Source organism: Cynocephalus volans, chromosome 3, assembly GCF_027409185.1.
Source record: "Cynocephalus volans isolate mCynVol1 chromosome 3, mCynVol1.pri, whole genome shotgun sequence".
In the NCBI taxonomy this organism is placed as follows: domain Eukaryota; kingdom Metazoa; phylum Chordata; class Mammalia; order Dermoptera; family Cynocephalidae; genus Cynocephalus; species Cynocephalus volans.
In genome coordinates this window covers 68,553,214-68,575,848 of record NC_084462.1, presented here as the reverse complement: position 1 = coordinate 68,575,848, position 22,635 = coordinate 68,553,214, and the positions used below count along the sequence as shown (strand labels likewise).

Genomic DNA, 22,635 nt, shown 5'->3' with positions numbered 1-22,635 from the left:
TGCAGATACTTGTCAGTAAGCCTGATTTTACTATGATTTTTTTTTAAAGGTGCTTCGTTCTATTGGCTGAGCCATTTTGTTCTTTATAGTACAAAAATCTGTTATGAAATAAAATTTCAAAGTTATGTTTTCTAGAAAGGATAAACATCCTTTGTTTCAAATTCATTTCATTTTTGCTCCTGTCCATTTTAGTGTGGAGAACTCTGGTCTTCAATAGCAAGGACAGTTAGTGGTTTTTGCTAACACTCACTGTCACATGTAAGCTCCAAATTCACAAGGAAATCCTCATATGATGTTCGTGGCCAGCTAGGTCAATGCCCTATGCCACCCTTGTTTGTATTCTGTTCCCCTAACATTTTAGCTTATATCAAAACATCTGGTTCAATTTGTGGATGACTTTGAGCCACAGCAAAGAGGAAAACGAACATCCTCATCTTTGCTGATGACATGGTTTTCCAGCCATCCTGAGGATCAGATAAATCATTTTGCTAGTTACCTTCGGAATGGCTTTGCATCAGCCATGTCAACATTACCAACTTACTTGAGGCAGGGATTTTCTAGTGTTCCAGCAGACACTTCAGTAACTTTCTCTAGTTCAGTTCAGGGTTAATGGCTTGGTTAAGTCATGGAACTCACAGGAGGCATTGACAACTCAAAATCAATATTCTACAGCAGCTCTTATCAAGCTTTATAGCTTATATCAACCTTATATAAACCTTACATCAAGGTTTATAGCTTTCCCCTGCTCAAGATATCTAGAAGTTTCTTTATCTTAAAGAAAACAGGCTGTTTTCCTATCATTATTTAAAAACACAAGTTGAAATTATACAGTGATTTTCTTGCAGCACCCAACCATGTATAGAATATATTCTCAAAGAAAGTATAACTGTAGGTCTCAAAAGGGGGAACCCCAGGATTGCTAGGATGACTCAAAGAAACGCAGAGGAAAGATGATCCTGGGGAAATCCTGGACTATCAGCTCATGATGCCATGATTTTAGATTCCCTTTATGATAATCAAAGAAGAATATTCTGGAGGCCTGAGGCAAAGTGAGCCCCCAGACAAAAGGAATTTAAAATCTCAGGCCCTTGGGTTTGCACTGGAGAAACCTTCACTACACCTTTTTGTTTTTGCAGGAGGAAATGTTAGGGAGAAGTTTCAGTGCTAGGGCTCAGGCAGTGCTTGCAGGCAATGAGTAAGAGAGAGCTCAAAGCTTCTGGGAAATTGGAACTTTCCCATGAGTATAAAGAGGAAGCCCAGGAAGGTATAAGATGACTCCTTTCCCTCCCCTCCACCTGTCCAGCCCTGGGCTGCAGGTTCTCTTAAGGTGGATGTTCCTCATTCATTGGCATCTGCTGTTCCCCACATTCCCTGCTTCAGTCACGCTGTTCACCTTGCCTTTGGCTTCCACCTTATCACTCTGCTTTTGAGTTTTTGAGCTAGACAGAAGTGGGGGTTCAGTTCCTGGTTCTTGGCTATGTGACCTCAAGCAAGTTACTTAACCTTCTTGCCTCCTCTAAAAAAATGGTAGTAAATATTTCACCCTAGTAGATTCTCAACAAATGCAAGTTCCCTTTCTTTCTCTTGCTTTTCTTTGTGCTCATGAGCACCTCTGTAGATCTCTCTGAATAATGACAGCATTCTTTTCTTGTGGGGCTTAAAGTGACCAAACAGAGTCTGTCAGTTGTCAAAATCAAATCTTTGACTTTGATTTTGACTCTGGCTCTCTGGGTTTGTTTTAATCCGCCAGAGAAATGCTTTTCTTTTTACTTTCGTATTTGCTGCCATTCCACATTCTTTAAAGTATATTCAGGCCATTCCCTAGCTAAATAACATTCCAGGGCAGCCATTGTTTAAGCTAGGAATGGATATCATTTGTTTGTATTTCTTTGAATTTTCCCTCTATGTTATCTTTACCTTGACTTTAAGTAAAACAGAATATGCATTGAGTTCCTTCCCTGTGTCAGATGCTTTTTACAAACATAAACTCCCTTTGTCATCATAAAACCAACCCAGTATATTAGGGTATATAATTAAGATTTAGTGTTGCTAATTAATATATACTGTCACTTTAACAAAGTCTTTTTCTATCAAAGCATAAGGATACCGGATCATTTTCAAAACTCCTACATACATTCCCTCAGTTATCCACACCTGGGGTAGGGCTTATTCTTGAGCTACTGCAGCCTCATGCCCTCCTTTCCACCTGAAACCGGGGAGTCAGGTATGGGCATAATGGCTAGCAGGAAACAGTCAGCTTGTTCAAGTGAAGGCTAACATCAGGAAGCCTTTGGAGGCAGAGGAATGACATGATGACAGCAGTATCTTGGGAAGATAAATTTCACAGCCACATGTAGGATAGATTACCTGAAACAACAACATTTAGCCTTTCTTATGCTTACACATCTGGGGGCATGATTTAAAAGCTCATAAATATGATCTGGATGTTAAAGAAGGGACTGGTGAAAATTAAGAATTTCAAGGTTCTACCGAAGAAGGTGAAGGGTCAGTGTTTATCCAACTGGTTTGTGTGTCCTAAATATTTATGAACACAAGTGTATATGGTTAGTGTGGGCATCAGATCTGTCGTTGCCCTACCTTTGGGTTTAAAGTTGCAAGAAAAGGGAAATTCTGCCAACTTGAGAGTTATTCATCTGGCTGCCACCTGAAGTATTGCTGTGGAACACATTGAGTTTGACAGATAACCCTGTTCTTAGCCATCCTTCAAATGAAAGGGCCTTCAAGTTTAAGTATGTCAGCCAAATTTCTTCCTTCTGACAATGCATGGGACACAATGTCTCTATTTCCTAGTGAAATAAATATTCATATTGGATGCATCTACGGTTAGAAGGGAGAATAAAGAGGAATTATCTTTATTTAATTTCTCAGTCATTCTAGCCCCAAAGAGCAAGCTCTTGGATTAGGTAGTCACGTCTCCCAAGGAACCTGATGTTTTTCCTTAAGTCATAAATATTTCTCAGAGCTTGATAAACCAATAATTTCCATTCCCCAGAACACAAATGAGAAAATTAGTTCCTATTTTAGCAAATAGTTTTGGACCTAGGAATTCATTATGGAAGGAAGGATGGTGTTATAGATGTTCTTCCACTTGGGTGAATGAGCACAGCATGGGATTTCAAGGGAGCTGGAGAATAAAGAGAAGCTACAGGAGATGCTGAAATAATTCACTTACTCCTCATGGGAGGGGAGGCCTTGGACTGGGAGTAGAGCCCATGTGGGAGGGTCTGCAGAAAGCCAAAGAGCAGCCCAAGAGATTTAAGCAAGTATTTGTGACCCTTGGGCAGCCATCTAGCAGGTCATTGTCCTAAGGGACCATGCAACTAGCAGAGGAAAAAGAGCCTGGGCTTTGGAGCCAGAAGGCCCTTCCTTCAAACCCACCACTACCACTTCTGAATGAGCTTTGACATATTACCTCTTCTCTGAGCTTTGGTAAAACAGGGATAGTAATTTCCACCTCCCAGGGTTTTCAAGATTATTAAGCAGGATAACATATGTAAGGTACTGAGCACGTGGTGAGCACCCTAGCACGAAAGCTGTCACTTATATTTGTGGGGCTTCCTGCTGCCTGAATCCGTGGGAGAGCTTGATTCCCTGCTTGCATCTGTTCTCCACCTACAGTTCGTCTAAGACCCTGATCCAACATGCCCAAGCTATAGGCTCCATCTGGCAGCCTCCCCTGCTCTGTTTCTGAGATGAACATACTTCTTTCCAATTTTTGAGGCTTCCCATAGCTGGTCTCCAAGACAAACCAGAAAAGACCAACAAAAGACAACATATTTTTTTTAATAGAGAGAAAAGTAACAGAGTGGTAAGAAATCTCTGGAGGTGTTGATCACCATTGTCCCAAAACGTCATAGAAATGCAAATAGATTGCAGCAGTTGACCTGTTGCCACTGTGGCTTCAAACATACTTAAGAATCATGTGTAAATAGAAGTGGTGTTTCAGTGGATGGTGCAGAGTGACCAGCCATCTCTGTTGGTGTAGAAGTGTATGTTCCTTATGTGAGAAAAAGGATCCCATGGCCAGATTGCCAAGGGACAGGTCACTGAAGGAAGGCATATGCAGTCTCAAGGGAAAGGAAAGGCACACCAGCATTTTCCCATCCCCTTCTCAACAACAATTCTGAACTAAGTGCCTTTATCCACAAGTTTCATTTAAGCCTCACAAGAGATTTGTGAATTATACTTTAACACTCTTGTTGTACAGGTAAGGAAACTGTAAGGCTCAGAAAATGATGGCACTTGCAGGTGTAGGGTGCATTAAAGATGCTCTTAGGTGAACATCCATGTGTCTAGAAGAAAAGACTTTTGAACAATATGGGGACATAAAAGAGAAATTCTTGTTTTCGATTATGGAAATGGAAGGGGGTTAAAGGAGTCTAAGCCAGGAAATCTAAAAGCTTGAGAGGGCTGAGAACAGAAAGAGGTTTAAATCACAGCAAGTAAACTCCACATTCAAGGTCATTCCCTAACAGCCCTCTCTGCCACTCAGGGCTTCTCATGGCCCCTCCACCATCTCCTGGTTTCTCTCCTCCTCCTCTTCTCTGTCCCTTTCGTCTCTCTCCGGCCTTGGAAGAAAAGCCAGACTCTTCTATTTAGCCATATCTCAGTTTAGCTATTATTTCTCATTGTCTTGGCTTCTGCTGACTCCTGCCACTCAGGGTCCCACCTCCCACCCCAAGGAGTTTGTCCAGGTATTTTCACAGCGACAGTTTGCTCTCTAAAGGGAGTTGCTATTATTGTAGCTGGTAGATAAAACCTTTCTTATGTGGTCGTAGGGACATAATAAGAAAATAGAAAATAAGATAGACCATTTGAGGTGAGGAAATGGTAATACCCTGCCTCCAAGGAAGCAAGAGGGCATCACAGTGTCAGTCTCGAGGCAGGAAGTCTTCCCTCTGCCAACTTGGAGAAATCACTTCTCCTCCTGGGACTTGATTTCTTCATCCGTGAAGCGAGGGCTGGAGCTCCAGAGCCTTCCCTGCTGTGCAGAGCTGAGATTCTCAGGAGCTTGTGTTTGTGAATATGTCTTATCTCCACGTTTGCCCCCATTAAAAATATCACGGAAAAGCTTTCCAAGACATTATTTTTTTTCTGTTTGGGACCAAAGGATGATAGTGTTGTGTCATCCTTGTTTTGACTGGGTGGGAGAGTTGGTTGTCATTTGGGGGTTGGTGTGCAACTTGAGAAAAGAAGAAAGAGTGTAAACAAAATGTAACCTAAAAGGTCAAATAATCCCAGATTGCAGCAGCCTCGGTCTTCCAGGATGCATCCGAGAAAGAATTGTTTTAAAATTGGCTATCAGGGAACCCGTGAAAGGCACAAAATCTCCCTTGTCACATGCTCATTGGCCTGGAACTGTGTGTAGTGTGGGTGACAGTGCATGAGCTGAAGGCAGACAAAACCAGGGGCTGCTGCCAGCTCTGCCACTTAGTGGCTGTGGCTACCTGGGCAAATTTCTAAATCTAAGACCTGGTCTCCTACTGAAGAGGATTGTTGTGGGGATTAAATAAGATGAGGGATATAACATCTGAGCAGCCCTGGAACATAGTAGGTGCTTAGTATGGAGTGACCAAAGTGAGTCATTGCAACTCGGATTTGTAGGGTGCTTTATGACTTACCAACCCCTTTCTGGAACTCTCTCTTCATCCTCGCAGATGAAGTGAGCAGAGAGGCATGAGTAACACCGTTTTACAGACGAGCAGACACACTCTTGGAGCAAGTGAGCAAGACCATGCAGAGGACGTGGCACAACCAGAACTAAGACCCAGGTCTTTTTGTTCAGAAAATTCTGGGATACTCAATTTGCTCTTCAGCCATTTATAGGTGACAACCACCAATGAGTTAGGAAGTCAGTAAAGAGGCTTCTAGCTGCAAGAAGTGACTTCTGACATCCAGAGGGGAGACAGCAGAGTCTCCCTGGCTGTTGGAACCACTTAGTATAAGGATGACAATCCCTCACACCTCAGAACATCTCTGAGTCATCTAGAGCAGGAGTCAACAAGCTATAGCCCATGGGCCAGATCTGGCAGGTAAGCCAAATCTAGCATGTGAGCCAAATCCAGCTGCCACCTGTTTTTGTAAATAGAGTTTTATTGCAATAGTCACAGCCATCAGTTATCCATGGCTGCTTTCACACTATGATCGCCAAGCTGAGTGGCTGTAACAGAGACCATATGACTGCAAAACCTACAGTATTTATTATCTGGCTCTTTACAAAAGAAGACCAGGATTTCCAAAAGGCCCCTGATTATACCTATGCTGCTGGTGCACAGACCACGCTTTGAGTAACAAGAGGTGAGAGAAGATGAAATAATGCTTTTTTAAAAAAAGAAAAAAAAAAACGAGAGTATAAAATATACTTTAGAAGGATTCTCATCCAAAAAGCTAAAATTAAAATGTTTGCGGTTCTAAAGGAAAGTTCCAATGAAAGAGGGGGGAGAGAGAGAGAATTAATATGACTAAATTCAGTCAATGGATTAATGATTATCAAGATCTGCACTCAGACCACTGCTCTAAGATGACTCCACCAAAAGCCTGCCCCCCACTGGAGCTTCCACCTGCAGAACACTGACTCCCTTCCCAGTTCCCAGGCCATGAACCTCTGCCTTCCCTACTTCTTTGCCTTCAGTAGACCATCCATCTCCAGTCCAGTTGGTTATTCCATTGGCATGACATTGGGTGCCCTTGCCCTCCACTGTGATCCCATCTCTCTGGTCCAGGCTCCCATGACTTTGTGTCCATCTTAGCACAGTTGTCTGTGTGTTTCTCAACCTCTAGTCTCTTCCATTTCCAGTCCACTGCCTCTGTCTGCCAAGCACTGTGTCTACAGAGTCTCAGCATGCCATTACCTGACTCAAGAGTTTTGGGATCAAGACCCCATGCTTTGGTAGCCAGGCTTTCTCTCATCATCTCATCCCATGTACCCAGCCAGTCCTCTGCCATCCTTGGAGTGACATCTAAAAACCCCATGGAACCCCCAGTCTTGTAACTAATTGACACAGGTTTTTTAATCATTTTCTTGAGCATTCTGGAAATAAAAGGACTGAATATTCCACCCACATTTTTTAATGCTCCATAAAAACATTTTAAGAAATGAAATCATGTCTTCACAACATGGCAGAAACTTACATATCAGAATAAAATAAATATGCCATCAGCCTGAATCTCTGAGTCCACCCTTCTTGTGTTTCTCAACAATCATTCCTTTAAATGTTTAACCCTAAACTAGCTGCTTAGGTGATTACCCTTTTACAAAGGGTTATAGGTGCCATCTTGTGGAGAAAAATACAAACAGGCACGTTTGGAGATAGGCTGTGTGCTAAGAAAATGACAGATAAACCATGAGTCTCCATCCCTGCCTTGGGTTGCAGCATTCACCCACAGTCCCCTGAGGGCCTTCTGGTTGTGACCACACCTGTGGACTCAGGCTGTCTGCGCTTAGGGGGCCAGTGTGCAGGGGACCTCCATCCTAGAGCAGGCTTCATATACCCACCTCACTGTGGCCTTTTTGCTGATCACCTGGCTTCCAGAACTCTGTCCTACAGAATGTAGACAGCATCTCGACCTCTTGGCAGTCCAAAGCCAGAGCCTCTGGCAGCCCCATCCCACTTGGGGTTTTTTTCTGGTATTAGCCCCTCCTGGGACCCTAAAGAGTTATAATACTATCTGGCCAGATATTTTATGGTCTCTTTAAACAGAATTCACCATACAGACTTACATTTTAAAAGTAAAGTGGAAGTCCAGAGGTTTCTACAATTCTACACAAAAATACAGATACATTACTGTTATAATAGAGCAGTTATCATTGTCATAAGTCATTCCATGCCCCTCTCCCTTCTCCCCCATTTCAATCCATTAGGGAGGAATATCATGAAAGTAAAGGATGGAATTCTAGAGTTTTGGATACCCCCACTCTCCAGGGAAAGATGACCCTAGTGGGAAGTGGGTTTGGTAATTCTCTTACAGAGTATGAAATGTTTGCCTCTCAGGGATCCTTTCTTCAGACTTGTAAACATGGCTGTAGTTGATTCCTACCCAATTTTATCCTACAAGAGTGTCAACATTTCCATCCAGTTGAGTCCCTTTGTAAGGTGCTATTCTCTAATGAAGTAGGATGAGGTACTGAAAAGTGACAATCTTAAGCTTGATTAAAACCAGATCACTGATTTCACAATTGTATTCATTAAGGAAGCCAAAATATCTTTTATCCCATGGACCATTTCTTCTCTTCAAATGAATAGCATTGTCAATTTGTTTTCCACTGATTCATGTTTCCAATTTAATTGTGTCTAAATAAAACAAATTTCCCCAACTTTAAACATGGCAGGATTTTTTGCATCAGGACTTTATCTCTTTTTTTCCAGAAACAATTTGGCACCAGAAGGGACCTTAGAGATGATCCAGTTCAAAGAGCAAATTGGTCCTGTAGCTTTGATCTCTTGATTTCTCAACCAGCTGCTCTTGCATTCAACAAACACTCACTAAGCACCTACTATGTGCCAGGCACTGTGCTCTTTCCAGTACATAATTCTACTCATGCTGAAGTTAAGCCGAAAGGCAGTCAAAAAAACTCTAGAAGCTTACTGGTTAGTTTGATGGCAATGAGGAACTATTTTGAAAAACTGGATAATTAAGTATTCTTTGCTCAGTAGCTTCTCTGACATCTACAAAGATTTGTTTTAAAGGTTTCTGGGGAATCTTCTATGTGTTCCTAGGTGTCCCCTGAGCTGTGGAATAAACTAGAGCAGTGGTTCTCAACTGGGAGTGATTTTGCTCCAGTAGGGAACCTTTGGCAATGCCTGGAGACATTTTTGTTTGTCACAGTGAGGAGGAGGCATGCTACTGGCTTCAAGTGGGTAAAGCCTCTTAGTACTGCTTTTGTAGTATCCCACAGGTTTTGGTATGATGTATCTTTATTTTCATTAGTTTCTAGAAACTTTTTGATTTCCTGTTTAATTTCTTCTTGGACCCATAGGTCATTCAGGAGCCTATTATTTGGTTTCCATGTATTTGTATAGCTTCCAGCATTTTGCTTATTGTTTATTTCCAGTTTTAGTCCATTGTGGTCTGAAAGATAGTTGGAATGATTTCAATTTTTTTAAATTTGCTGAGACTAGATTTGTGACCTAATATGTGATCTATCCTGGAGAATGTACCATGAGCTGATGAGAAGAAAGTGTATTCTTTAGCTGTTGGGTAAAATGTTCTGTATATATCTGCCAAGTCCGGTTGGTCTAGGGTGTAGATTAAATCCTGTGTCTCTTTGTTGACTTGTTGCATGGAGACCTTTCCCATACTGAGACGGAGGTGATCAGATCACCCACTATTAATGTATTAGGTCCTATTTCTTTCTTTAGGTCTAAGAATGTTTGCTTTATATATCTGGGTGCTCCAGTATTGGGTGCATACGTATTTATGATTGTTATATCTTCTCGCTGGATAGATCCTTTTATCATTATATAGTGGCCTTCTTTTTCTTTTTTATGTTTTTTGGTTTAAAGTCTATTTTGTCCGATATAAGAATAGCTACTCCTGCTCGTTTTTGGTTTCCATTTGCATGGTATATCTTTTTCCATCCCTTCACTTTTAGTCTATGAGTGTCTCTATAGGTGAGTTGGGTCTCTTGAAGACAGCATATACTTGGATCTAGCTTTTTAATCCAATCAGACAGTCTGTGTCTTTTGAATGGGGTGTTTAGTCCATTCACATTTAGAGTAGTTATTGACAAGTATTGCTTAATTCCTGTCATTTAATTGCTTCCATTTAGATGGTTTAAATATTTTTTGATCATTATTTCCCCTTTTATTTCTCCAATGTTAGTTGGAAATTTAAAGTAGGATGATTTAGCTTCTTTCTCTTTCTTGCTGGCATTTTTGTTTTAAATGTGGGTTTTTGCTCTATCTTGTGTATTTGTGATAAAGCCATTGATACTGCTAGACATCCTACAATGCATAGGACAACCCCTACAAGAAAGACCCTTCAGAGCCAGATTGTCAATAGAACTGAAGTTGAGAAAACCTGGCCATGAGGAAGAAGAGCAGGCAGGAAGGTGAGAAGCTGGGCTTCCAAACCCTCACAGCCCTTCTTCAACCAGAGCAGCTCTGCCTTTCTCATTTCTCGTAGCAGAATTCTGAGTTTCTGCACCAGGTTTTGTTTGAAAAGTATATTTTCTCTACTTAAAAAAAAAAAAGTTGAAGGCTACCATAGTAGAAGATGACAACTTTTTGCCTTCTGTTTTATAATTGAGTCACACTGGAACGAATCAAGTGGGTGCATATGATTCAAGATGAGGGCAATCGGGGGTAAATTTGGAAGGATCTACCTGAGCCTCAGTCTTGACTGCAGGGGACTCTGTAACCACCTCCCTCTCAACATTTACAAGCTATATTAAGTGATTGGATTGTGTCTGTCTTTCTATTTAGAGCAGGAGTTGGTGGTTCTTTCTGTAAAGGGCCAGATCATAAATATTTTAGGCTTTGTGGACCATACGAACTGTTGCAACTAACTACTCAACCCTGCTGTTGTAGCACAAAAGGATCCATAGACAATAAGTAAATAAGTGGGGGTGTTCATATTCCAATAAAGCTTTATTTACAAAAATAGGTCATGGGCCAGATTTGGCCTGTGAGCTGTTATTTGCTGGCCCCTGATTTAGACTGTTAGGTTTGTAAAGTGTTTGTTTTACCATCATGTTTCCCCTGCCTAACACTCTGTCAGCACATAGTTCAGGTTGGCTCAGGAAACATTTACTGAACTATATGGAGGGCCAGTCATACAGGCACAGAGCTGGAAGATTTTGATATAACAACTGGAGAAAGATCCATCCAGTATTTCCCAAGGAGTTTCTTTATACTGTTTAACTGTTTCCCTATGCTGGACATTTAGGACGTTTCCAGTTTTTTATTATTTATAATAATACTGCCATGAGCTCCTTCATACAGAAACTGTGGCCTCATTTCTTATCATTTCCTTAGCATAAATTCCTAGAAGAAGAATTTACTGAGTCAAACAGTATATATTGCTAAATTGCTTTCCAGGAAGGTGGTATTGATCTATATTCCTAACAGTAATCTGAGGGAGATATTTATCATATGCAAAGCGTTTCTTTCAACAGAATGTCATGAATAAAAGTTTGGCATACATACATATTTCCACAAATCAGCTCACCATAAATATAAGGAAACTGGTGTTAGCTACTAATCATTTTAATGTTCTCCCACACTGTTGTGATAATATGATTGTTGGGGCACGTTGTTTTACCTGTCAGTGTCACCTAGCGAAACAGTTGAGGTTGCCCTCTCGCATGTGTTTGTTGAACACACAGAGAAGCATCTGCTTCCCATTAGGGAGTCAGAACCTCCACCATCTGAACGCCTGGCACCAGTCTACCCTGCCATGATGGACAGAGGCCTCCTCCCCGTGAAATCCACCACCAAATATGTCATCCAGGTTTCTCACTGCCCTCGGGAAATTTCATTTAGGTTAATTTGGGTGCACAATTGGGAAGAATTCTTGAGCAATTTCTCCTGTGATGTCTTGAAATGCATAAAATTTTCCTACAACATGTTGCAGAAATCACTGGATACTATGGATATCTCATAGTTGTCCAATCGCCTTTGTAACAGCAAGAAATATCTCTTTTGAACTGCAATATGTGGTGAGCAAAAAACATAAAATAAAGGTAGATCAGGGAGCAATGTTCCTTCTGGCTTTTTTCAATAGGTGGTATTTGAGCTGTGAGGGTACATAAGCTGTGTAAGGTATCTTGCCTTTACAGCGAAACTGTCTTTTTTTCTTTTTTTCTGGCTCTTCAAATTTTTCTGAATTTATACAAATGAGAGTATGTCTGTCTGAGAAGTAATAAAGGTGTTATAGAAATAAGGATGGGTCTGATGGTTACATGATGAAGGGATTTAGTTAAAAGCCAATAGATTACAGACAGAATCAGATATATCAAGGCAGTGATAACAAAACCCAGCATTTTCTGAGAGGCCACCACATCGCAGCATTTTGATAAGTACCTTCCTATTTGTCTCATTTGATCCTCCCAACAGTTCTAAGAGGTAGATACTGTCCCACCTTCATCAACAGACTCTAGTGCCCAGCCACAGTGCCCACTGGTGACACTTTGGTGGTTCCTCTGAAAGAGTTTGGACATGGGGTGGCATATTAAATCATCCCCATCAGAGACTGATTGACCAGCCTCCAGACCAGTTCAGGCCACACTCATTTCTGGTCAATGTCCACTGAAAGGTCTGGATGGTCGTGAAAATGTTTTCAGCACTGACCCCAGAGAGAAGTGACCCACCTACCTTCACAAAGCAAGTCAGAGACTGAGCCAGGACCACACCCCAGGTTTCCTGGTTGTCACTTCAACATTTTTTCCATCATTCCAAATTGCTTTTCCTGCTAAATGATGTCAGCTCCACTTATCAATTACAGTCATATTCTTGTGTCAGCTGCTTTCAAGAAAGTGACATATTACATAGTCTATACATGTGACAATATTTCATCAAACTATAAACCAAAAAAAAAAAAAAGGTGCATAGAAAAAATTGCAAAATCTGAGTAAGGTCTATTCTTGAGTTAGTGGTATGATACTGATGTCAATGGTATACATGGTTTTGACAATGTACTGTGGTTACATAAGCTATTATTAGGGGAAGCTGGATAAAAAGTCACTGAAACTCTGTACTGTTTTCACAACTTCTTGTGAGCCAAACAATTTCAAAATCAAAAGTTATAACAATAAGAAAGTAATATAATAGAGAGAGGAGCTAAAATATTTATTCACTTACTGTGTGCAAAGTATAATGTTGAAACAGCCAGTGCAGGAGGGAGACATAGCGTCACTGGTCTCTGTAACACTGGAAGAGGAGAACTCCAGAGTCACTTCTGGGCCATGCCCTGTCCAGCGCTCTGTGGCCACAGTGCTTTGAACTTGTTCCCCTGCCCTTAGGTCACTGCTACCATCCACTCCTTCAACAAAGCCAGAACCCTCAGCATGACCTCTGATCCTTTGACCTCCAATTTTTACACATGGTTAAAAGCATGGGCTTTTAGTTTGGGGCCTGGGTTCAAATCCCAGTTCCACCTCTTACTAGCAACATGGCCTTGGGCAAGTTACCTAACCTCTCTCTTAAGTCTTAGTTTCCTACAGTTTTCAACAATCTCACAGACTGCTTTTAAGATTAAATGAGAAAAATATATGTTCAGCAGACCTAGAATATAATAAACACTCTGTAAATGTCAGACATAATGATGTTGAGAAGATGGGGAAGAGGAGGAGGATGTGAGCCACCTTCTTCCTCCCCAAGTCAGTCACAAAGGCCTGCTTGTTTTGCAGCCTAAGCATCTCTCAAATCCCCTTCACTCCATCCCGGTTCCCGCAGTTCAAGCTGGGATATTTCAACATCCTCCAGACGTTATGTACCCAATTGCTAATCCTGTCCCACCATGACATAGAGAATGCAGGAATTCCTCATTGCCTGATAGCTTGTGATTATCTGTGTGTATGTCGAATCACTCCTGTTAGGCTCAAATTCCCAAAGGTAGGACCTGTATGGTTCAGCTTGGGATTTCCCAGACAGCCTGCCCACTGTAGTCACTCAATACTGTCAGTGGTAAAATACTTGTTTACATGTTTATATCTTGTTGTGGCTGGTTCTTCTTGTCATTCAGATCCCGGTCCAGAGGTCACTTCCTCAGCCATGCCCTCCTAGATACCCAGTCCAAATTGTCCCTCAGTGTGTCATCTGATCCTCACAATATCCCTGTGCAGGAGAAGGGAAGGTTGTCATGGATGTAATTTGCTTATGGCCTCGAAGCTAAAAGTAAACGTCTTGAATACATGCTGTCTGCTCACTTCTCGTTCTGGGGCTGTCTCTCCTGCTTTGTGAAGTAGATGTGAGGTATTTGGTGTAACTCCATGGAAATTCAGTCTCTCAACCTGCTGGGTAACCACTAGGCCATCAGAAGGGTGCTCCAGTAGTTTCTGAGGAAACCATTGATGGTCTCTGAGGAGACGGGATGTCACCTTTACTTCTTGGCATCACTTGTGCAGCTACATGCTTCCCTGAAGCCCACCTCCAGGGTACTTGGACGTCTACCAGGAAAAATTGCCACAGCCCTCCCTCCCCACATCTAGATGCACCCAGAGTGACCATGCTGTGCAGGAACTCTGGTGGGGGATCCATCAAACTGTGCAGAGCGTTTTAATATAGTGTCTGATTCACAAGATCCAATAACATTTTGTGTGTGTCTGTGGTTGTCTAGAGTGATCCATGTTTGTGTAATTTCCTTCTGATGATCCGATTCTAACTGGGCTGGGGCTGAGGACTGATGTGATGCCTTTCGCATCTTCGGCTGCTCTCATTCATTCTTGAAATATCTCCTACACCCTATTTGTGAGAGAGAGACTCACTAGACTGCCTATTCTCCCTATGCTAGGTGGGACCCACTGCACCCCGCAGCCAAAGTTAACATCTGAAAAACAAGTCTGAGCATGGCCCTCCCCTCCTTCAGACATCTGGCAATTGCTGTTGCCATAGGATAAAATCGTCATTCTCCCCACTAGCAGACAAGGTTCTTGACAAATTCAGCTGACTTCTCCAGCCTTCCCAGTAATTCTCACTGCAGCCTTGTCATTCTATGAACATGCTGTGTTTTCCTACTTCTGTGCCTTTGTACACATTGTTCCCTTTACCTTGAGGACTCCTATGAGGATGAGCTCAGTCTGGGACAAGTTGAGTCCAGGGGTAGCAGGAAAGGGTAGGGGAGTGAGATGTCACTAGACAGGGCAGTGAGTGAGGGCTGACCAGCTTTCCTGTCCATCTTCCCCATCAGCAACAGTCAGAGGCATCTTCAGTTCGATTCTTGCCTTGGCAACATGGGTTCTACTTTCCAAAACCCCGTTGGTGGTGGCATTTCTTTGTTTCAAAGCAAGGGAGAACCCAAGGGGTAGGGATGTGGAAATCATGCACCAAAAACATCTTCTTTATTTTCCTGCTAGAATGTGCGTGGGGCAGGGGTGAGAAATATTTGAGGGAGGAGAAATACATAGCAAACATGGCATTTGGAAAGGCTAATTGGATGTGGATGAACATATTGAGATGATGTTCTGTTGTTGTCAGAAATAATGTTTTACAGAAAAGCTATTTGTGAAGACAGACCAGTTATTATTGATGGACTAATGTGCACGGGGGAATGTGGAAGCAATAATGCAAAAGTACAGCGCCTGCAGGAAGATGTTAATCACACGTGAAGTTAGAGGGGAAGGAATGAACATCTTGCGATTTGACTCTGCCTGTACGATTTGACCTGCAGGACCCACATGAACAGACCCAGGGCTATTTAACAAAATCAACAGTGAACTTGGAATGGTTTGCTGGCCACTTTGCCCCTGAGATGCAGTCTGATGATTGCTCTTAGAATTCAAGAACCAAGACAATCCTGTGATTCAGCGAACATGTGTCTCAAGTTTTTAAATACCATTCTGATTTCAAGTATTTTTCCATATCCTCATAACCCAATGCATAATCCTGTAATCCCAATATTTCGGTGTCCAAACTACTATCTGCTCACTCCCATCTGCCCACAGAAATGTGACAGAATCCTTTGTTCAGAACATGCGTCCCAGTTTTGAATTCAGGAGACGTGATTGTGAGCCCTGTGGAGTCAGAGGTGGAGAGCTCCAGAAGTGGGAAATAACTCCATGAAGATCATCCCATTCCACTTCAAAGTTTAACTTTTTAGTGCAGAAACAGAAACGTGAATGGGGAGGGGGAAGATAAAGCAGAAAATCTTGGAATAAGTAACGGGAAGGTTCTCTTGGGGGAAAGACTCAGGAAAATCAGTGTTCCTTTAAACACCGATGAGACTGGAGGTCCAAAGAGCACGTCATGATTTAGAAGCTTCTCCACTTTGTTGATGTTTCTGGCCCTTGCTTGCCTTCTCCCTGCTGCTCTGGGGAAAGTGCTTTGGGGTAACCAAGCAAAAATTCTGCTGCTCAGCTCTCCAGAGCCACAGTTACCAGTGGAGATTCAGATCTCAAACAATTTTATTTCAAGTCCTAAGAAACTAGGCCAGGGAACACTATTTGGGGGCAATACTTTGCTAAGTGTTTTACTTTGCTAAGTGTTTGTAGCATCTGTGATTCAGAAGAGACGACTAGGGGGCAAACCCCAATTTTAGGTGCAGTACTTATCATGGTTCCAAAGCAATTCTTCATAGAAAAACCCCAGCATGGACCATCCCCTCCCAGAGTCCAGGACGGATTCGCAGAACAGCTTCACTGTACAGCCTGTGTAAATCAGTCTCTAGCCCCCATGTCTTCCCTATTCTTTTTCGCTGTTTTTTTTTTTCTCTTGATCGTTTACCACCACCACACGCACTCTGTTTTATTTACTTGTCTTGTTTACTACTGTCTGTGGCCCCCACCTTACCCCCAGTATATACATTTCATGAATAGCTAGAAAAGAAGGTTCTTACCTAGAGTAGCGTCTCCGTGAATATCTGTTGAGGGAGTGAAAGCATGAATTGGCTCATCTGCAGGAGCAGGAGCAGGGGCAGGAGGAGAGTCAGTTTGCAGCCCACCAATAGATCTTTAGTTGTCCCCTCTCTGCTCCTTCCCCCTGGCACGCTCCTGCTACTAGACTCTTTTGTTCTCTCCCTCTTTGCAGAGCATTGGCTGTGATGACTACCTAGGCTCAGACAAAGTCGTGGACAAATGTGGGGTGTGTGGAGGTGACAACACAGGCTGTCAGGTCGTGTCAGGCGTGTTTAAGCATGCCCTCACCAGCCTGGGCTACCACCGCGTCGTGGAGATTCCCCAAGGAGCCACAAAAATCAACATCACCGAGATGCACAAGAGTAACAACTACTTGGGTAAGCTTGGTCTTTTTCCAGAGGAAACTGTCTGTCACTGCCAGTTGGTGTATTCCTTCCAGGATTGTGAGATGGACACAGCAGTGTCCATCCAGGGACATGTAGAAAGTGCCACTGGGGAATTCCAGAGTACCACCTGGCTGCCCCTTCAAATAAATAGAGGCCTCTCCAGAACAGTTATTGCTCCATGTTGTGCTCATCAGTTGTATGAGTCTGCATAAAAGCATACCATGCAAAAATATAAAACACTGCAACCAAATTTGTACAACTAAATGTTTACACATTTGAACCAGCCTTTGCTCCTCCTGAGAGAAACACAGTTATAAAATGGTAGGCTAAACTGTCTCTCTGAGATGGGAGGGGCTCTTTGCAAAGCCAGGAGAGCTGCCAGTCTTTGCTCCTCCTAAGAGAAACACAGTTATAAAATGGTAGGCTAAACTGTCTCTCTGAGATGGGAGAGGCTCTTTGCAAAGCCAGGAGAGCTGCCAGTCTTTGTTCCGTTGGGTGCCAGGCGATCAGGGGCAGTTAATGGATGCCTTGTGGACCTTCACTTGCTGGAGGTCTAAAGCAAAAGCCATTTTTCTCTTCTTTCTGCTTCATCAGCTTGAGGCAACAGGCCTCTTCATTAGTAGTATGTATGTCTTGTGAGCAGCTGTAGAACCCCTCGGCAATCATTTTGGGCACTATCATCAATATTGAGATGCCATTTTAAACCCATTGTCCTACAAAAGGACATCTTTGTTGAGATCTTTCTTCTTGTTTTCAAGGCTATTTACCTTCCATCTAATGCAAATCAGTCATACAAATTAGTTTCTACCAATTTCTAGTTCATGTAAGCATGTACTAATCAGTTAACAAAATAACAAAAGGGAGCTGCTTCTTAAAGTCATTTAGTGAACAGCAGTACTCATTTTTAATTTTTAATTATGCATTTAATAGAAACATATCTAGCACAAACTATGTGCCAGGCACTATTCTGAGTGCTTTATGTGTGTAAAGCTAGAGCATAGGAGTTGTCCCCGTCCCCGTTTTACAGATAAGGAAACAGGCACAGAGAGATTATGTGATTTGCCAAGGTCACATAGCAAGAAAGACGTGGGACTGGGATTCGAACCCAGGCATGTAGCAGTCAATGGCTGCAGCAGCTAAGAAACCTTTAATTTTGCAACTTTCAAATATCAGGATCACCCCAGAAGATAACCCAGGAACTCCATATTCTGCAGCTCTTCTCTCCCCAGTCAAATGTAGCCAAAACTAACCTCACCCGGTTTTATTGGCTAGAGGAAGAAAGGATGGCAGATGAGACTCTGAGACAAACCCAATTAATGTGGAAAATTGTTACATTTGCTCTGGCAAACCCAGGAGCCACCAAAGTGGCAGTAAGCCTACTTTCCCAGTGAGTGGTTTGTGTGTTATTTTTAATAGCAAAAAATAGTCATTGTATGTTTCCTCCTTTCCTTTGTGCTATTGTAAGATCACATCTCCATAAACATCTTGTCTCCTGGAATGGAAAATGTTCTTCTGGGAATTATTTGAAGTGTGGTTGTGTTCAAATGCACCAGTGAACAATGCCACTTTGTATTATCTTGGTGTTGTTTTTAGTAAAATTTCCCTGGCTATGGTTAGTCCTATTCGGTAAGCAGTTTTCAAGCTGTGCGCCCTTTAGATAAAATAGATATTCTGGGTGAATATCCACTGAATGTCTGAATGGAAACAGCTCTCAGAGCCTTGGTGCTTTCACCTGCAGTACGGGAATAAGAATCTCGACCTTAAGAGTAGTCATGAGAATCAATAGGATAACAGATATTTGGGACTCAGCAGAGGCCCTGACGCTTACTAGGCAGTTGACAAATGTTCATTCCCTTTGCTTTGTCTCAGAGAGCTTGTCAGGCTGTGAAAACTTCATGAAATAAAAACTTCCTCTACCCCTAAAAAAGAGGAAGAGGAGGCAGAGGGAGATGGAAGTACCAAGAGTCAATGGGAAGGTGATTGAGAAAGTCAAGTGCAACTTCCTGTGCCCAAAGATCAGTGGGGTACATGAGAATCTTGGAGTTCACGGCAATATCCCACGAGGCCACATGGGCAGAGGAGGAAGAGCAGAAACAGAAGGGCAGGCTCTAGTGAAAGGAGATTCCAGAGGTGATGAACGTGAGCTTCTGCCTAGAGCACTTCAGTTACCTAGTGCTCTTTTTTCCTTCTCTTTTTTTCAATTCAAATATAGTTCACATACCATAAGATGCATCCTTTTAAACTGTACAGTGGTTGGGATGGTCTTTTTCTCAGCGTGGGTGTTCTCTTTACCTAACCCACTTTTCCTGCTCAGTCTCCTGCTCAGTGAAGTATGTTTATTTTTAAGCATGGGGTTGCTTGAGGTGATGAATACATGGTGGATCTCTCCACAGTTTTCTAGGTGATGATGAAGGTTTCAGTTTTCTTACCTTGTCATTTCTGGATAGGTAGACTGTGTTTTCCATAAAATTTGACTTGATACACAAAATTGACTCAGCCATTTGCATAAGTTTGTTCTGCAGAATAGGCAATATAAAGGCAAGAAATAGTCCAAATTCATATCATTGCTTTTAAAAATTGTACAACTTTCACAAGTTTTCTCAGTTGCCCTGTTATCTTCCAGAATGACCATTAGTTATTTGTAATGCATATCAGACTTTCCTTGTGAAATACTTGGTATTTTTTAATGACTGTGATGACTGACTCTCCAAACTTGATAGCAATAGAAAGCAGATTTCTCTGAAAACAGATTTGTATTATTAGTGCTGGAGAAGACAGTTTAATCACCTCATTTAAACATTTTCCAAAGCCTTCAATATTTAAGTGAATTACCCCTAGGCTTCTCAGTTAATAATAGCGGCCATACCATACATAAAGTACTTCAATCTCCAAAGCATTTTCACATACATGGCCTTCTGACTTTTAAAACTGGACATCATTTTCTTTGCTTGCTTCATCTTATTTGCTTCTTAAAGAGGCAATTACAGAGTTATACGATATGAAAATTGAAATTTAAAAATCAAAAACTAAAGAGAAGAAGGAGGCCTGTATATCAGAAGCCTTGATTAGTACGTTAATAGTGATGGTGTATTAAACTTGACTCTGAGATTATAGCTGAATTTAGTTTGACTATCGAGACCTGGCTTGCTAGACTCGAGATTCTGAAGGCCTGAATTCTGGCTCTTACTCTGCCAGATCTCATAGGATGGTTGGTCTATGTGGATCTGGGGGAAGAAGCCAGCTCACCACTTCACAATGCTTATGGTTTTCTCTGAGCAAAGCTGAAGAAACCGTGACATTTAATGGTGCCCATAATTCAGGAGATAGGACGTTATTCGCCTCTTTTAAAAAGGTTGGAAAACTGATTAAACTGTAGGATTGAGCTCCAGATTTGTTTATTTGAATTTGTTTACATGCTCCAAAATATAGACTGTTTAGTAAGTCCTAGATTTTTAGATCTTTTTTTACTAATGGAAAAGACTTTAGAACCCTGATAGCTATTGTAAGCTATGAATGCTCCTTTTGTATGTGAATTATTCTGAACCCTGCTATTTGGGGGGAAAAAGTTGAATCTAATTTTATTAAAATGATTGACATTTTATATTACTTTCCTCTTCCTTAATAAGAAGATGTTGTAAAAATTTTTTTAGCTTAAATATCAAAGTTTGGCATAGTTCAGTCAGTTCAGTTTACTAATGTCATTATGTAACAGTTAAGAAATCAGACATAAAAGCATACCAAGCAAAAATTGATTATATAAGACGTGTACTACCTGCCAACATGTTACATTGTCATAGAGTTTTAGATGTGGAAGAAATTTTTGAAGATCTGTGAACTTTTAAAAATAAACTGGCAATACATTTACTTTTAAGCATGTTCTTGCAAAAGTTTTAAACAATAACAGCACTTAAAAAATCAAGAAGTGTCATGGATCATCTATGATTTGCAAACTTTATTAGTTGAACTGCTTTCTAATGGAAAAATTGGAATGTTAAATAATGTAATGTCTTACATTTGTATGATTAAAAAAAACAAAGTTTTTTTTCACATGCATTATAAAAATTTTAAGCAGATGATATGGAGCTAAAAGATGAAGGCCAGTTGAAGGTAAATAACCACTTTTAACAGGTCAGTGTGTGTTCTCCAGTCCTTTGTGTAAGTGCAAATAAACATTTATTTTGGGAAATTGATAGTACTACACACATTTTTTGTAATCTGCTTCTTTATTTTAATATTATATCATGGGTATCGTTTCATACCAGTGCATATAAAGCTAATTCACTATTTTTTTGAGTGCAGATTATTTCATGCAACGAATGTAACATAATTTATTTAGGCACTTCCCTCCTGAAAGATGTTTAGAGTGTCTCCAGTTTCCTAATCTTACAAATAATACTTTAGATTTTGGGTTCAATATGGCAGACTGAGCACATAAGGTTTTCTTCCCTTCCTCCCAAGATTCCATCAAAATGATACTAAAAACTCTTCCCATAATTTGACACTTGAACCTACTTTCCCCCACTGAGAAATAGATGCCTTTCCAGAACAATTATAGCTCCATGTTGTGCTCATTAGTTGTGTGAGTCTGCATGTCGTCAAGTCTATTGGAGCTTTGTGATGGAAAAACAAAGGTGCCAAACAAATTACGTTAAAAATTCCCCAAAAAGGATGTGATTAAAAATTGTGCACAATGCTGGGTTACTCCTGCTTGGACTGTGTGACTATGACAGTCTGTGTAAGGTCAAATATCTGACTAGTGTGAGCTGATTTGTTGTTTATAGATAGGACTGTGGTGAACTAGGGTTCTTGGGGTAGGCCTGTTGTTTTATTCCTTTCAAAGAATAAAGAAAATATATTAAAAATATATATATATATATTATATATATATAATATATATATATATATAGACTAAAGGAATTTTTTTAGAAGTTAGAACCTACAATTACCAAGAAGACTGGAGGGAGGACATCAGTGGACAAATGATTTTAACAAATTTCTACCAAACAGAAAGTGTGTGTAAGAATGTTCACTAACAGAGAGAAGAGGAAATCATAGCCTAGGTGTGCAGATGGGACTGTGGTGCATGAAGTGGGGGAAGGCAGCCTGTGAGACAGAGCCTGCAGGTAAATAGAGGGTAAAAGGGGAATATGGGGCTAAAACGAGGGAATAAGTGAAAACCCTGTATATGGAACAGGAACCCCCATGCACAACTTCTTCAGAACACTGCTATGCATCTCCTCGTCTGAAAACGGAAAGGCACTAGGGCATGAGTAAAAGAGTTGCTGCTCCAGGTCAAGACTTCAGTGTTCACTCTGGAATTGGATGAAGGAGCAGCTTACAGCCTTGGGACCCCATTCTCCCTCTATGGAACTCAGCCTGTTAATAAGCTCTAACGATGGCCGAAGGGTTCTCAGGCAGCCTTCCCATTGCTTTTGTCTCAAAAATCAATGGATAACTGAAAATAACATGAATAGACAACCAAGGATCACTAGACATTTTTTTTTTTAATACCTATAGCATGAAAGAGAAAGCCCAAGACAAATAACTGGAAAAATTATTTCTGGAAGAAACAGAGCAAATTCTTGGAGAAGGAAACTTCAAGAAAGGTTCCCTAACAAGTAATGCTTCCAGGAATATCATCATATGTATATCCTTTTATACTTATACAAATATTTCTGTAGGAGAGACTCCTAGGAGTAGAATTTATAGGTCAAATGG

The 22,635-nt window shown here is 41.2% G+C and overlaps 1 protein-coding gene across 1 annotated transcript in view; it reads left to right on the top strand.

Moving 5' to 3' along the window:
- THSD4 (thrombospondin type 1 domain containing 4) overlaps nucleotides 1-22,635 on the top strand; it is a 195,605-nt gene that overhangs the window by 83,692 nt on the left and 89,278 nt on the right. The window contains exon 2 of the mRNA XM_063089730.1: nucleotides 16,704-16,908. Coding sequence (XP_062945800.1) covers nucleotides 16,704-16,908 — 205 coding nt within the window. The remainder of the gene's footprint in view (nucleotides 1-16,703; nucleotides 16,909-22,635) is intronic.